Below are 18039 nucleotides of genomic sequence, written 5' to 3'. Positions count from 1 at the left end.
GTTTTTCTGATTGTCGCAATAATGTTGTTTATATCAAAAGGTAAGTTCAAAATCACATACTACACTTAGTTTTCATTTCTCTTTAGATTCCTTCAATCTGGAAAAGCTCCTTGACTCTTATGACCTTTATATTTTGGACTATTACATGTCAGTTATTTTATAGAATATTCTTTTGAGTTAGCTTTCTCTGATTTTTCCTGATGATTAAATTCAGGTTGTGTGTCTTTGGCATAAAGAACATGGAAATGCTGCTGTGTTTTTGTTATATTTGATTAGATCACCTGATATTGATTTATTCCATTATTGATAATGATGATTTGATCAGTTGATGAAGGTGGTGTCTGCCTTACTTCATTGCAAAGTTACTTTCTTTCTCTTTATAATTATTAAGTATTTTGCGTGGAGGCGTTTTGAGACCACATAAATGCTCTGTTCTTTATCAAATTTAAATCTGTTATTTATATCAGTATGTACTCATGAGTTTTATTTTACTCAGAGTTACAGTCTGTTATAATCATTTGTTTTGGTGCTCACTTTGTCCCATATTGGGCCGCGATGAACCTCTTCACACATTTTTGTGTCTTTTGATATGTCTCCTTCAGTCTAGGAGCTCTTTTATGTTTTCTGGAACAAGATGTTTTAGGACCATCTTGTCTTTTCCCTGCCACAGCCTCGGAATCAGCTATTTATCCAAGGAGAAAAGTTATTTTATTCATTTATTTTTATTGCTGAGAGATAAATCTGTATAATTCTTTATATTTTATAATTTATTTTTTTATATATACTTTATATCATTGTTCATTTTTGTACAGTGTTTGCTTTCTCTTCTCACATGTAATCCCTATAAAATTCCCACCACCAAATCACCTGTGCACCATCACGATAGTCCCTTGTGCTCTTCCCTCCCCTGTTTTGATCCCTTTCCCTGCCCCTCCCCTGCAGAATATCTCTGATTTATAGTTGCCTGTTAATATTTTTTATTTATTATTATAATTTTCCCCCAATCCCTTATTTGCCTCCCCTGCATTCATCCTATAAGTGAAACCATCTGATATTTTTCTTTTTCCTTCTGACTAATTTCACTGAGCATAATTCCTTCTAGCTTCATCCATGTTGCTGCCAATGGCATGAGTTTATCTTTTTTGATTGCTGAATAGTATTCCATTGTGTATATATACCACATCTTTTTGATCCAGTCATCTATTTTTGGGCACTTGGGTTGTTTCCATATCTTACCTATTATAAATAGTGCTGGATTAAAAATAGGGGTGCAGGTACCAAGGAGGAAAGTTATTTAGAAAACAAGTTCTAGTATTAGGCATGTTCATTGCTATTCAGATTTTCCTCCTTCTAAGGAACAATTCTAAGGAATATGTAAGTAGATGTAGATAAATACATATATTTTACATGTATGTTTATTTCAATATTTATATATACAACAGTATATATGTATCATAAATTATAAGCAATTAATCAGTAGTTCATAGTGATTCTTCTAATTTCAGTTTGGCAACATAAAATTTAGTCTAGTTTTCTCTTTTGGAACTTCTCAGACAGGTAACGTTTTCTTTAATATTGTTAATGATTTGATGATTCCTACTCCCTAACCCAACTCGCATAACCAGTGTGACTCCTTCCTCATGTTATGTCCTTCTTATCTTACTTGGGCTGTGACTCTGAAAGTCATGTTATTCTTCCTCCACATCCTTTTTTCTTTCTTTCGACTATGTTCTCTCTGACATTGCTCCCTCACTCTGTTCAGGCTCACGACCTGTGTAGGACCATTCCCATAGAGATCTTCATTGTCCCACTTGGGCTTTGACTCCCCATATAGACCACCCTTTTCATCTCACTCAGCTTCTGACTCCGCTCTTGACCCTCTTGCCTTCTACCCCTGCAGAACCTTGTTCTCTTCTGACTACTGACTTTAGGATTGAATCATTCAGGAAAGGGAAAAAGGGTAAGAAGGACTCCGCTTTATGTTGTTCACAAAATAAAAGTCCCTACCCATCTTCCTAAAAAGTTATGAGAATAAATGACTCTTTGTGAGAAAGACTTATTTACTAAGCAACTAAAGTTTTACTTTTTGCTCATTGGAAGTAGTATATTGAATAAAACAGTAGCTCTAAGTATGTTCATTATACACTCTTTGATTTGTTGTTTTCCATAATAAATATTTAAAGGGGAAATCCATCTTTCAGTATGATTAAAATAAGTTTGTGTGTTCCATTCATTCTTTGTGTCTGTACATATATGTTTTATGTGTTATCTAATTTTGTATTCCCTTTGAGCGGTTCAACTTTTAAAAATTAGAGGATATTTAATGATACTAGATTATTTGTAGTGGTTTTTCAGATTTTTTTACTTTTTTTAAAAAATTATTGTACTTTGTGATTATGTATAAATATTTGTAAAATAGACATAACATGAAATTTATATTTTAACTGTCTTTAAATGGGTGATATAATGTCCTTTAAGTAATACCTTTAGAATGCTCTTACACTGCTGGTTGTAATGTAAACTGGTCCAGCCACTATGGAAAGCTGTGTGGAGGTTCTTGAAAACACTAAAAATTGATCTATGATATGTCATGGCAATTCCACTCCTAGAAATCCACCCAAAGTGCAGAAAAACACTAATCCAAAAGAAAACCTGCACTCCTATAATTACTGCAATACTGTTTACAGTGACCAAGATATTTACCAACCTAAGCACCCCCAAACAGATGAATGGGGCAAGAAGATGTGGTGTATATATATATATATACACACACACACATACACACACACAATGGAATACTACCCAGCAATAAAAAAAGATAAACTCATAACATTTGTGGTAACATGGATGGAGCTGGAAGGGATTATGCTAGGAGAAATGAACCAGGAGGGAAAAGATAAACACTGGATGGTGTCACTTATATGTGGAATATAGAGAAACTGAACAAAAGAGCAAGAAAAAAGACAAAACTTGCAAGCTGACCATAAATCGGAGGCATACACAAGGGAAGGGGAGGGTGGGGGGGGGTTAAAACAGGGAAGGGAAGAGCACAAGAGACTCGTGATGGTTCATATGTGAGATGGTGGTGGGAACTACAGGACTATGCCTGAGGGGAGAAACCAGTTACTCTACAAAAATGGACACCAATGTAAGAAAATAAATTTTAAAAAATAAACAGTTGTTTAGTAATGGGGAAAAAAGTAGTATCTTGATTTCAAGTATTTTACAAATACTGTTTTAAACATAAATTTTATTTTCAAATGACAGCTTTTAAGATGATTTGAGGTTTTAATTCCAGTAAAGTTGTAACATTTTATGCCTTTTTGTTTGCAGGACTCTCATAGTGAGGATGATACAAAGGATAATAAAGCAACTAGTCCTGGTCCAACTGATTTGGAGACCCGCAGTCCTTCCCCCATTTCAATATCCAGCAGTGAAACTAGCAGCATTATGCAAAAACTGAAGAAAATGAGAAGCCGCATGGATGAAAAGTAATTCATTTTTATAAATATTTCCTGTTTAATTAAATTCAGAGTAGTAGCAACAAATAACATTTTAATGTACTTCTTCAGGTTAGATTGAGACAACATAATATTTTATGAATTCAATAGCATTTTAGTAGAATTATTAGATCAACCTAAAAGTCATATAATTTTTGTTTTTATTTATAAAACAAATTATCTTGTTTTTAATATCTACAGCTTTCAGATTTAAAACACCAATGTAGTATTTGCACATTTACCCGTGTTTTCTCTTTTCTTTTATTAAAAGTTATAAGTGTATAATTTGTACCTTCTCTGAAAACTGAGGACATGTCTACCAGTTTAGGGGAGCAATTAAAGGTATAACCTAAGAGCTTAGCTTGTGAGTCCCTGGTATCTCTCAGGCTTATTAAAACAGAAGAGTGAAATTTTAACCCGTGAGTAGGTGTGGATTGCTCAATTAGAACCAGAAAGGCTGAAATTCTAAGATATTAAGTGATTTGATAGACTACTATTCTTCTAAAACATCTGTAAGTATTATTTTTAAGAGCTCTTTAAAAAAGTTACTCCTACTTAGATTGTAGTTGAGTTGTATGCCAGCTTTAATCATTGACCCAAGATTTCATTAGTTTCTGAACAATCAAGCAGTTATAAGTCAATCTTATTTACTATGATACAGTATTATACATTGGCCCTTCATTATGAGAAAACCATCTCACCACTTAAAAAATACCTAAATTGATTATAAAAATGTTTTAAAAATATAAATATAAATTTTTAAAATTAATTTACTAATGGGTGAAAGCAAGTATTGATAAATGTGTAAATAAATTTTGGATGGTTTCCATGTGCTAGACTAGTTAGCTTTCATTATGTAGAAATTTACATTAAAGATGCTTTCATCTTCAAATAGATTTTCAAATAGATTATAAAATTTTCAAATAGATTATATAGGCATACTGTATTGTTCCATGTATCTATGAATTTATAATAATCTCATAGATTTTTATAACTGGACATTTTATGTTCACTCCAAATATCTTTTATTTATTTTGAAAGGGGGGGTTGCAACTGTATGGGGAATATAAAAATAAAATTTATTATTAAAAAAAAAAAACATAGCTCATAGTCCAAAAAAAATAATAATAATATAAATTGAATATGCGAAATATACAATTAACTAGTATGCAGCCAGTGAAAAGGAATGATGCTCTTCTCTGTAATGATGCCAACCTTCCAGATATAACTAAAAAATAGAAGCAAATAGCAGATGTGTGTTCAGTGTAAAACCATTTGTGCTTTTAAAAATCGAGTTAAAATCCATGATACTTCTCTGAAAAAATACACAACAAATTCATCACAGTGATTTTGTTCAAAGAGGAAACCATGTGACTAGGAAAATAAGATTTACGTTCTCTATTAATATTCCTTGCGGCTTTTTGAATTTTTGTACCATTTGAATGACTCAGTCAAAAAAATGTTTATATAAATGATCGAGTGTAAACTTAAAAAAAAAAAAAAGATTTATTTATGCATATAAGAACTGATGTGTAAGCCAGAGGTATGGGGGGTGAGAGGACACACTGAAGAGAGAGGGGAGCAGAATATATACTGAAATACATATCTACTGAAATACACGCTGAGGGGAACAGCGGGGTGAGGCAGGAGAGTTCTGCTGCACCATGTGGATCAGCTTCCTGGCCACTCAGGGCTTGGATCAAAATCATGCTGCAGTGCTGTTGGTGGGAGTGCAAAATGGTCCAACCACTGTGGAAAGCTGTGTGGAGATTTCTGGACCTACTAAACATAGAGCTTCCATATGACCCAGCAATTCCACTCCTAGGTATTTACCCAAAGGACACAGAAACATCAATTCCAAAGAACACCTGCACCCCTATGTTTATAGCAGCACTGTTTACAATAGCTAAGCTTTGGAAACAACCCAAATGCCCAAAAATAGATGACTGGATCAAGAAGATGTGGTACATATATACCATGGAATATTACTCAGCATTCAAAAAAGATAAACACATGCAATTTGCTGCAACATGGATGGCGCTGGAAGGGATCATGCTCAGCGAAATAAGCCAAAAAGAAAAAGAAAAATACCGGATGGTCTCACTCATAGCAGGAATCTAGAAAACTTAAATAAGGGACCAGGAAAATGAATAACTATAAGAAAGTGAAAATCAAAATCAACAAAAAACTATGAACCAGAGACACTTTTAGGGGGGCGGGGGCGGGAGGGGAGGGATTGGGGTCAGAATGGGGGGCTGCAATTGTATGGGGAATATAACAATAAAATTTATAAAAAAAAAAAAAAAATCATGCTGCAGTGGCTGGTGATAGCTTGATAGCGCTGTCTTTAACCCCTGCACCACCAGGAGGCCCCTCCAAATACCTTTTAAATGGTACTTGTTGGAGGAGACCGCTTTAGGGGTTATTTCTTCATTGAATCCTTACTACTCTGTACCAATATGATCTTCATTGCTGGTCTCTGTTAATAATATTCTAATAATCTAGTCATATCTGTAGAAGAAACTCCTAAATGTAGTTTATGAGATTCATCAACTTCTGTGGTTCTTATTTCAAATTTGGTTAAAGCTTTAAAAATAACTTTGTTCCAGTTTTTGTTATTTTCTCAGAAGCCAATTTATTAAGCATCTAGAATTTTTGTTTTATTGCTCTACTTTCTCTTACCGAGTACTACAGTAAACTTTTGAGGAATCTGTCAGAGAATAGGTCTTGAAGCAGTGACCTATTGATTTGCTATTTGAAGCAGTGCAGTTATGTTTGCAGGTATGGATGTAGGGCAGTAGTTGCAAAGAAATTAATGTTTGGATGTTTGAGAATAGAGTACTTTTCCAAAATTGGTGAAACATTCAAAAGGAAAGTTATTGTTATGCAGTATTTTTCGATCTCCAGAACAAAGTAATGTGAAAACTAGTTTTTAAACCTAAACCTTGGAATTATATCTCTTTTAACAGTGTTGGAGTATTACTCAATAAATAGTTAATTTTGTAGTCATTTGATACATTAAGCATCTAACAAAATCATTTGAGCCTTTACTACTAGGCACTATTATATTTTCTGTAGATTTGAAAAAACAGTCTTACATGACATTCTTATTTTATTGCTATAAAGCAAGAAGTATTCATCCCTTTCAATAAGTTTAGCTAACTTTGGGGGAACTTCTTTCAGTATGCTTTATTTATTGTTAACCCTCTAAATTCTGATTCTATGACAAATATTTGTGTGAAGTGGTCAGATTGTTCCTGGCTCCAGTGAACAATTTCCTTCTTTAATGCTTCACTGATATCATGCCTTTATTAAAATTTGTATTTCTAATCTATGGCTTTATTGAGTTGACATTGGTTGCCTTACTACAGTTGGTGTAGAAAGATCATTAAAAGCCTGAAAAAGCCAAATAATAATAATAATAATAATAAATAATTTCCATTTCTCAGTATAGTGAAAACAAAAAATTTTTAACTCTGAGATTAGTAATAATGAAAATATATTTGTAAAAGCCACAGACTGAAAAACCCTTACTTAGTCTTTTTGATTTTATTGATGTATGCAGTCTGAATTTTGTGCATTGCTGTGAGAGCCATTATTTATAATATAAAAGTGGATTGCCTATAATCGTGAATCAGATATTCATGAAAAAAATTAGTATGCTATCAACTTTTACTGTTCTTTTGCCTGTCCTTTTAAGAAAATTGTTTACTGAGCAAATTAAATGCTGAAAGAATGGAGTTATCTTCATATTTAAGTGTAAAAGTAGACATAGTGCAGCTTTTCTTTCATTTGTTTATAATGCTTGTTCTTCCATATTATTTGTTGATTATATATGCATTCCCTTAGCAGTTACTTACTGAAGAAATGTGTGAATGTGCTAGGTTCTTTGGGATATGAAGAAGAATTAAACATAAACCCTGGTATCAAAGAGCTTATAGTTTAGTGGAAAAAAGAACAAATATCAGTTTCCTTTAAAGAAGTGTATATGTATGTATATATTGTATGTAAAGTTGACATATGTATATAAATTGTTAAGAAAGTTAAAAAGAGGAAGAAATTTTTACTGATAAGAGTATATCAAGGAAGTGTTCATGGGTAAGAATTCAGAATTAAATATATTTTGAATTAGAAAATTATAGGTTTTAAAGTTAAGAATTTATAACATAGGAATAAAAAAAGGCATATAGTTATTTTTTGGTTTGGCCATTATAAACCAAGGAAAGTTGCAGATTCTCATTGAAAAATTAAACCTATCATCAAAGTTCTGAAACATTTCTTTTAAATATTTTAAATATTTAAAATTATTCCTAGCTGGCTCAAAAACTGTTAAAGGAATAATATTAACTTACTTGGTTTTAAATCATCAAAAAATTAAATATATATATTATATAACATAAGTCTATCCAGAAATATTTTTCATTCTCTGATCAGTATTAAAATATTAAATGCATTTACAAAGTTAAGGATTTTCAGGAGAAGGCTTTTGATAGTCTGTTCAAGAAGACATTTTAATTATAGTTTCAGTAATGTACTACGTTTCATTGCCTTAAATTAGAAATACAATGTTCATAAGATAGTCTTCAAGTATAGTAGATGAAAAAATCCTGAAAATATGTAAATACTAGACAGTTTTAAGTAATACAATAGATTTTGCTATAGGAAAAAAAAATACAGGACTGAAATTTCTTTTATGTCATTACTGTGTTATCTTTCTTTTGGAATATCAGCAAAAATGCTTAAGGAATTGAAAGAATTAATTCATTTTAAAATTTAAAGCATTTTAACTTATAACAATATAGAATTAAAGAATTATATATCCAGAAAGAACTTTGGAATGATTTAGGTATTCAGATTTTGCTTAATGTCTTTTAGAATAAAATTGTTTTGAAACTGAAAGTTTCATTTAGAATTAGATCATATATTGCCCTTTGAAATTATAGTATGGTTTTATAATCTATTGGAACATAATCTACAGTTATATCAGGTCAATGGGAAAAACACTTGTTCATTTAGGTCACATAGTCTTGTTAGGTATGGCTGTGTTGAGGGATTTAAAAAGGTGAAAAAGTTCTTGAGTGGGGAAAGAATCATAAAATGTTGAAACCAGAAGGACTGAGGAAGAGTCATCTTGTATAGTCCCTTAGTTTTATGTGAACAAATTGAGGACCATATAGATTAAGTAATTAACCCCAGGACACAACATAATGGCAGAGCTAGAACTAGAACCCTGCTCTCTGGAATTTAGGCAGCTTAAGTTAGCGTATCTGTTTTCAGCTCAATATTTTTTTTTTGAATACTACATTATGATTTAAGGTTAACTCAGTTGAAAATAACCCTTCTAAATAATATTTGTTGAAATTGGGAAAATAGTGACTGATCACTGGAGTTGAATACCTATGCAACACAACTTCAGAGTATAAAAGTGTGACTTTAAAAGTGAATATTCACAAATTCTTAAGATTAATCATATAAACCACAGTGATTTCCATACTAGATTAAATCTACTATGCATTTGATCCTACTGCAGTGTCTTGTCATTGTTAAAGAACTTGTCACAAGCCATAAAATATGAGTAGCATTTCTGTTAGGCATTTATGTCTCCATCATTGAGAAAATTGGTTTATTTCTTATATATGAAACATCTTGATGGATTGTTAAATCTAGTGTGAGTTACTGCCTCTTTTATCTCAACTTTATTTATTTATTTAATATTTAATATTTTATTGAGTAATGTTGGTTTACATCCGTGCTTGTATTTTGGAAGTATAGGATTTCCCTCCCTTCAGCTGTTATTACTCCAGTGAACCTGCCATCAAGGTACCCATAGTTCATCACCGCCAACAAAGGATGTATTTAGAAAATGCCACAATAGGATCCCATGCCATGGGTCCCCCTCCCCCAACCTTTTATTTTCTTTCATTTTTTGGAGTGAGCTTGTTTTACATGTTAATTTTTATCATCAAACTCCATATATATATATATGAGAGACCACCCAAGTTAACCTTTTTTTTTTCATTTGCTATAATTTTTTTTTAACTTCACTGTAGTTTATAACCCAGATCAATAGCTTACAGAATTTCATCATTGTTCATTTTTAAACAATATTTGCTTCCCCCAACCCCTCAGGTGTAGTCCCCATAGAATTTCCTTCACCAGTGCACCCGTGCACCATCACCTCAGCTTCCTGTGCTCCTCCCTCCCTCCCTCCGATCCCTCTCCTGCCCCCTCCCCTGCAGTATGTCTCTGATTTATAATTGCCCGTTTTTGCTTTGTTGTGTTTTGTACTGTTATTAAGTTTTTACACTGATGTCTTCCTTGGTTCCCCTATATTCCTGCTATAAGTGAAACCATCCGATGTTTTTCTTTTTCCTTCTGGCTTATTTCACTGAGCATAATTCCTTCTAGCTCCATCCACGTTGCTGCGAATGGCATGAGTTTATCTTTTTTGATTGCTGAATAATATTCCGTTGTGTATATATGCCACATGTTCTTGATCCAGTCATCTATTTCTGGGCATTTGGGTTGTTTCCAGGTTTTACCTATTGTAAATAGTGCTGCAATAAACATAGGTGTACAGGTGTTCTTTTGAATCAGTGTTTTTGTGTCTTTTGGGTAGATCCCTAGGAGTGGTCAACTTTATTTTATTCAACTTTTAAAAGGACGCTTATTTCTAGAGTGTATGTGTATTAAATAATGAACATGTTTCTGAGAAGTCTAAGTTAAACTTTGTATTTCTTAAACTATTTTTTCATTTTATTTTATTTTTTTCTTCATTTCTAACCTTTAAAATATGCTTGATCTTTAGAAATGAAAAATAAATGATGAGTTACTGGTCTAATAGAGAAAATTATTATCTTCTATATTGACTGGGCAAAAAAATTTAAGTTGTATCTTTGTTTTTATAGTTAATTTTACATGTTCAAATGTTATTTTACTTTTTGTACTAGGTCAAGCATGCATTTAGCAGTTATGCACTTAAAAGGGTGGGTGATATTTGAGTGTTATCCATAGGTTTTTTTGAAGCTTTTGCCAATTATATTTGTTTTTGCATAATATTTTAATAATTGGCATCAAAATAAGTATATATACATTCAAAGAGGAATGGCAAGGAAAGTTGCAGATTCTCATTGATATTTGGCAAAATTGTTTTTCCTTGAACTTTGGTTCAGAAAATCAAGGCAATCCACATTTGTGTGCGTGTGTGTGTGTGTGTGTGTGTGTGTGTAAATGAAGGGGAAGTGAAATATTAGTTGTATTTGGGGAAACAGACATTGAAATAGTCTTATCTAAAGATATACTTGTAAGCAAGATTTTTAAAATCCAAATGAGTGACTGGATTTACACTTTTTCACTTCCATCTCATACTGATGCTATTCCTTGCCCTTCCATGGCAGTAAAAGTTGCCTTGATCTATATACAAGTTACTGTTGTGTGCATGTGAACAGAGGCATGCTCTGTCAAAGAGAATTAACCTTTCCAAACTATTATTAGATTTATTTATCCTTTTATATATAATAATAATAATAATCTATTTACTAGTCAAAAAGAGAAGCTAGTGGGTCTTTTTTCTATTGTTGTAGTTTTAATATGTGAAATTTTTTTCTTACCTTTAACCTTATAATTGAGCTGTCTACAGCATGATTTTTTTTCCCTGACAGAATTTATTGGGACTGGCTTAGTTTATTCTTAATTATGCATCTGGATATTTTATAGAATTAGTATTCTATTTCAATATTAGGTGGTTCATTATTAAATATAAGACAAGATTTTTCAATAGGTACTGCTAGCAGTAAATTTTATATTATAGAAGTTAACAAGATATTTTGCTCTGAATTGATTTTCTAAATTATTTTCAAGTTAGATCGTGATTGTAAGGCAAATGTAGTGCTTTTTTATTTAATTTCAAGCTTAAAATATATGGCAAGGTACAGATACAGAAGTAATGTATTCAGGGTTTACACACATATGTAGAACGGCTGATATATAGGCTCATGATCATGAATGTTGTACTCGCTCTTCAAGATTATGGGAAAACTTATTTAATACCACACTGTACTTTTCATTACTTTACTCACAAATAAATTTACCTGAAAGTCTAGGTGTTGATTAAGGAACATCTTAAGAGTAAGAAGAAAGGCATGTTTATTCAGGAATCATTGGTAAGATCTGTAAAAGTATGTGGTTTTTTTATGTGTCACACAGAATATAACATTTGCTTTAACTGAGTAGCTTATAATGTTATTCAGGAAGCATATTGAAAGTTCTTCACACTTCTCTTATTCTTTCCCTTTTTCATTCTTTCTACTTCTTGATCTTTTGGTTTTAAAAATCTTCCTCCTTATTTTGTAGACACTGCTCTCCTGTTCACTACTTCTTCTCTGTCTTTACGTCTCATCACTGGGCCTCTCTCAGTGTCTGTTTTCCCAATCTTCATCCCAAATTCCAGCTGTATATCTACAACCAGTTGGTCAGGTAACTGCACCTTTTCCAGTGCACTCTTTGATAGAGCATGCTCTGTTCTTTTTGTTTGCTTTTTTTTTTTTTTCTTTCTTTCTTTTTTCCTAACAGCCTCGAGGCCTCTTGTCCAATGTCCCACTGATTTACTTTTTTGTTTCCAAATTAATTTGACATGTTGATTGTTAAAGAAGTGAGTGACAAGAGTTCTTGTTGTACTTATTATTATAAGTGTTCATTGAATGCTTGAATGCATTTTTGTTGATTAGCTACCATTACAGTTCTAATGCAAGTTATATGAGCAGCCCACCTTTTATTTAGGTATGCCATCTACTTTGAGGAGAGATAATAATAGCTTTTAAATATTCAAATAACTTTTCCAATATATATAATTTTTCCTAAACATTTGGAACTAAAATATATTGGGCTATTTAGATTTATAAACTGCAATAAATTGAGAAATTGGAAGCATTTGGTGCATCCTTTTATTCAAGTAAATAAATGGTTGTGTTTATAAGCATCAGGCATCTGACTGTGGTGCTCAGTATTATCTCCATACTTTATGACCTGACATTGCATCTCTTAGGTAATGGGAACCAAATTTATTTTGCCTGAAGCGAAAGCAGACTGAACTTTTCAGGAAATAAAGTCAAAAAGAGACTTGAATATGTTTTTTGCTTGCTTGCTTGTTTGGGGATTTTGGGATTTGTTTTTTGTTGTTGTTTTGGTCTATGTTGTTTGGAGTTTGTGTGTTTTCTGGACTGATTCTTACTATAAATTCCTTATTCTGTTTAAAAAATGCATAAACTGAGTGCTGTCAGTCATGATTGTTTAGATATTCTAAAGATTTTTGTTTCTGAATTTACCATTATTTTTCCTTTGTTAATCTTAGAAATAAAACGAATTATTGCATTTTTCTCTAACTTTTTTCAGCGAGAACTAGTGTAAAAGTCCTTTTTTTTTTTTTGACACATCTGTTGCTAAGGTAATGAGTGATACAGCTCTCAGTGATTTTTGTCTATAGGCTATTTTTTCAATATCCTTCATGGTATAATCATAGGTTTCTGACAAAGCGAGAACAAAAATTAATGCAACGGCGACAACATGCAGAGGAGTTACTGGAGTGGAAACGACGTTTAGATGCAGAGGAAGCAGAAATTCGTCAAATGGAAAAACAAGCTTTGGCTGCCTGGGATAAAGAATTAATAAAACCTAAAACTCCCAAGAAAGAACTGGAGAACCAGAGAACAGAACAAAAAGGTACTAAGTACTGTGTTTAGATTATAAGCTTAAGTCTAACATCTGAAAGATTTACTTGATCATTTTTTAAAAATGTGATGATTAAGGGTGAAGGTGATAAAGCTACAAATGCTACAGAAATTTAAAAGATGAGAGAATATTGTGATGAACTTTATGCTAATATACTTGAAATTTAGAAGAAATAAGAAAATTCTGTAAGCTGAAAAAAGTGTATTCCATGACCAAGTGCAGTTTAGCACATATTAAAAATTGATGATGCAGGAATTACTAAAACAGATTAAAGGAGAAAAATTAGATGACATTTTAGTGCATTTAGAAAAGGCATTTGGTAAAATCCAAAATGCATTTGTAATAAAACAAGTCTCAAATCAAAGTATCAGTCAAAAAAACCTTTATCTTATACAGGATATCTGCTTGCAAAAACAAAAATCAAACCTACTACAAATACCATACTTAATGGTTAAACATAGAAAGCTTTCCTTTTGAATTTAGAAATAAGGCAAAGATGCTTATTTTCATATGAGTGAAAAGAAGTAAAATTTGCATTACCATATAGATAATAAGGCTATGCACATAGAAAATCCAGTGTTTACTTATCAGTTACTAGAATTGATCAGCAAATCTAGCAGAGTTGCTGGTTATAAAAATCCATAAATAAAATTGACTGTATGTATTTAGACCAGCAGAAATTGGTTAGAAAAATCTATTTTTTTAAGAAGCTGTCATTTATAATGGAAATTTTAAAACTGAAGTACCTAGGAATAAATTTTGTATTTTAATTGATATTTAAATAGCCATATGTGACTGGTAGCTACCTTATTGGACAATGCATGCAGCTTATACAAGATCTATAAAGTTTTGGTATTTCAGTCCTTTTTTTTGGTCACATTACATAGGATATATTTAAAAAGAAAGGCTGAAGATTGACTAATACTGTCCATATTTTTAAAAAGTGTCCAAGACTCCTATTGACATAGAACTCTGTCTTCAGAAGTCAGGTACTCAATGATGTATGACCTCACATCTTTTAGAATGACTGTTATCAAAAAAAAAAAAAAGGCAAAAAGTGTTTGTGAGAACTTGGAGAAATGGGAACTTGTGTATTTGCTGATGGCAATGTAAAATATTTGGAACAGCTTTGGAAATATGGCGATTCCTCAAAAAATTTAAAATAGAATTACCATATGATCAAGCAGTGTTACTTCTGGTTACATATCCAAAAGAATTGAACGTGGGGTTGCAAAGAAATATTTGTACACCAATATTTATAAGAACATTATTCACAATAGCCATGAAATCAGTGCAGTCCTAGTGTCCCTCAGCAGATGAACAGATGAGTGAAACGTCATACATACATTCAGTACAATATTTTTCAGTCTTAAAGAGGAAGGTAATTGTAATACATGCTACAACATGGATAAACCTTGAAGACATAACAAATGAAATAAAGAGTCTCTAAAGGGCAAATACTATATCATTCCACTCATATGAGGTATTTTAAATAGTTAAACTCATAGAGACTGAAAGTAGAATGGTATTGCTAGGGGAAGTTATTATTTAGAGTACAGAGAGAGTTTCAGTTTGGGAAGATAAAAAAGTTCTAGAGATGGATGGTGTTGACCATACACAGTGTGAATATACTTAATGCCAGTGAACTATACACTTAAAATTGATTTATGATGATAAATTTTATATTATGTGTATTTTGCCATAATTTAAAAAAATTATAAGAGAGAAATACAGGAAAACTTATTGAAACACACATACACATCATACACATACACATCATAACTGCCATTGCTTACCTTTGAGATACGGAATTGGTCAGATGAAAGTGGTTCTCTTTCAGGAGTTACTTGTACAGGTCACTTCCACTTTCTCTTTAATATGAAACTATATTGTTAGAACTTTTAAAATAAGTATGTTACTGTTATTAAACAAAAATTTTTAGAAATCTGTGTAAAGGAAAATCAGAAATATAGAAGATTCTTCTGTACCCTACTACCTGAAAATTAAGTTTTATCTAAACCATTTTAAATCTTACCCACGCTCTCTCTTCAAATAATGATTTACCCTTGAGGATTTTGAGAATTTTTTTACTTTATTCATTCAGTTGTTCCAACTATACTGCATATACCATATAAATATATACCCTTTTAAATTTTTAACTGAAATGCTTTTAAATATCAGATCATCCATGTTTATTAATATAAAACATTCTTTGGAAGTATAGCTATTTCTTATTTATATTAAATAAGTTTATTTTACAGATTTCAGGACCAAAATTTTAAGTGATTTTTAGAATTGAGTGTATCAACTGTTAGTGATACTTACCCAATGATGTTAATAACCAAAATATGAAAGCAGTGTACATTCTTACGATTATGTAAGTAGAATGTCAAGAATATTCTATTCAGTTTTAAGCATGTTTTCTTAGAAAGAGCAGAGAATACAATAGACAGGAAATTCCCAAGTCTAGACGATACTACAAAATTCTGAAAGTGATTAAATAAAATTCATACCTTATCTCCATCAATTCATGCAGTTCTGATTTATTTTTATTGTTTTGTAGCATTCCATAATATAAATATACCAGTTTATTCATTTTACTGTGATTAGACATTTACATTTCTTCCCGTTATTGTCTATTATAACAGTACGGCTAATGACCATATATGTTTTAGTGCTTTATATATGCAAGAGTTTTTTAACATGTATAAGAGGATTGGAATCGGTACGTCATAGAATGGTACATGTTTTTATCTTTGCCAAGTGCTATCTAGTCATTTTCCAGAATGATTGGACCAATTTCCATTCCTACTTGAATATATGAGTTCTAATTGCTCTTTGTTTTCACACTTAAGTGATTTTACAATCACTATCATTACTATAGATTGTTATAGAGAGCTTCCTAGTTTGCATCAGCCAAAATTCTTGATTACACTAACAGATTTTATATAATGTAATCAGTTAAGTGATGTGATTTAAAAATCTAAATGCAACTAGTGAAAGTATACTAAAAACTAATGTAAAATGTAACAGTTGAACATTTTTCTTGACCAAAATTGTGCTTTTGTCCATGTTTTTACCTTTTATTTATAGAAATAGTGAGTGAAGAGGAATCTCCCTTACCTTCCTACTCTCATCTACACAGTGAAAGTTCTATTCCAGAAGAGTTGGGCAGCCCTGCTGTTGAATACATATCATCTGAGTCCATAGTTCAGGAACAGCAGGGGAGTCCAGATCATAGTTTACTTACTGAAGAAATGGTTTTTTCACAAGAACTAGAATCTTCTACCTCTCCTAGTAAACAAGTAAGTTAATGTATAAGTTTTGTATTAAAGCTTTTGGGAAAGAAAAAGCCTGTCTAGAAAATATTAAACAGGAAACAGGTAAGTTAATGTATAAGTTTTATATTAAAGCTTTAGGAAAAAAAAAAAACCTGTCTAGACAATATTAACACTTATATTCTTGCTTTTAATTACAGTATTAACTGTCACCCATACCTGTAAAATATATATTTGAATAGAAATAAAACTATTCATTGACTCCTAAAGATTTATAAATACATACATTTTTATTATCGTGGCAGTCAAAATCATATACAACTAAGCCTATTGTGAGGAGATAGGATCATCTGAAGTCTTTAATGAAGATAATATATGGACACAATACAAATTCTTAATGATATCTGCGTTTTCTCATATAATAGAAACTGTAAGACTTTAAACCATACTGTTTTCTCTTTTCTGTAATTTAGTTAATAACTGCTGTATAACTCATAATCACAATGAAAGTAATAGTTTCATCTTTTTAAGGCAGATCTGAAATGGTTATTAATTCTAAATTAGAGTAGTGGTCACTATTAAAATACGGAGGTTTTCCACATGTCCTTAATTCTAAACTTCATTAAAAAAGCTATCTTGTTCACAAAAATCTACAAAGAGCTGATGAGACTCAACAAAAACAAAGAAAATAATCCAGTCAAAAAATGGGCAGAAGAACTAAAAAGAAACTTCTCTGGGGACTACATCAAATTAAAGAGCTTCTGCACAGCAAAAGAGACAATAACAAAAACAAAGAGAAACCCCACCGACTGGGAGAAAATTTTTGCACACAACACTAATTTTAAAGGACTGATCACAAAAATCTACAAAGAGCTGATGGGACTCAACAAAAACAAAGTAAATAATCCAGTCAAAAAATGGGCAGAAAAGCTAAAAAGAAATCTCTCTGAAGAGGAAGTGCAAATGGCCAACAGGCATATGAAAAAATGTTCAACATCACTTGTAATCAGGGAAATGCAAATCAAAACTGCAATGAGATACCATCTTACACCAGTGAGAATGGCACATATTAAAAAAACTAGCAACAACAAATGTTGGCGAGGTTGTGGAGAAAAAGAACTCTCCTGCACTGTTGGTGGGAGTGCAAACTGGTCCAACCACTATGGAGAGCTGTGTGGAGATTTCTTGACCTACTAAACATAGAGCTTCCATATGATCCAGCAATTCCACTCCTAGGTATTTACCCAAAGGACCCAGAAACATCAATTCCAAAGAACACCTGCACCCCTATGTTTATAGCAGCACTATTTACAATAGCTAAGCTTTGTAAACAACCCAGATGCCCAAAAATAGATGACTGGATCAAGAAGATGTGGTACATATATACCATGGAATATTACTCAGCATTCAAAAAAGATAAACACATGCAATTTGCAGCAACATGGATGACGCTGGAAGGGATCATGCTCAGTGAAATAAGCCAAAAAGAAAAAGAAAAATACCGGATGGTCTCACTCATAGCAGGGATCTAGAAA

At 31.9% G+C, this 18039-nt stretch overlaps 1 protein-coding gene across 2 annotated transcripts in view; it reads left to right on the top strand.

The window, feature by feature from the left end:
* CEP350 (centrosomal protein 350) overlaps positions 1 to 18039 on the top strand; it is a gene marked incomplete at both ends in the record, with an annotated part of 100534 nt that overhangs the window by 57353 nt on the left and 25142 nt on the right. For both annotated transcript variants that reach the window (XM_084251134.1, XM_084251133.1), the window contains 3 exons: positions 3334 to 3491; positions 13018 to 13217; positions 16320 to 16531. In XM_084251134.1, the coding sequence (XP_084107260.1) occupies positions 3334 to 3491; positions 13018 to 13217; positions 16320 to 16531 (570 nt within the window). The remainder of the gene's footprint in view (positions 1 to 3333; positions 3492 to 13017; positions 13218 to 16319; positions 16532 to 18039) is intronic.

Source organism: Talpa europaea, assembly GCF_964194135.1.
Source record: "Talpa europaea genome assembly, chromosome: 12".
NCBI lineage: Eukaryota > Metazoa > Chordata > Mammalia > Eulipotyphla > Talpidae > Talpa > Talpa europaea.
Note: the sequence above shows the minus strand (reverse complement) of the source record. Positions and strands in the feature narration are given on the sequence as shown.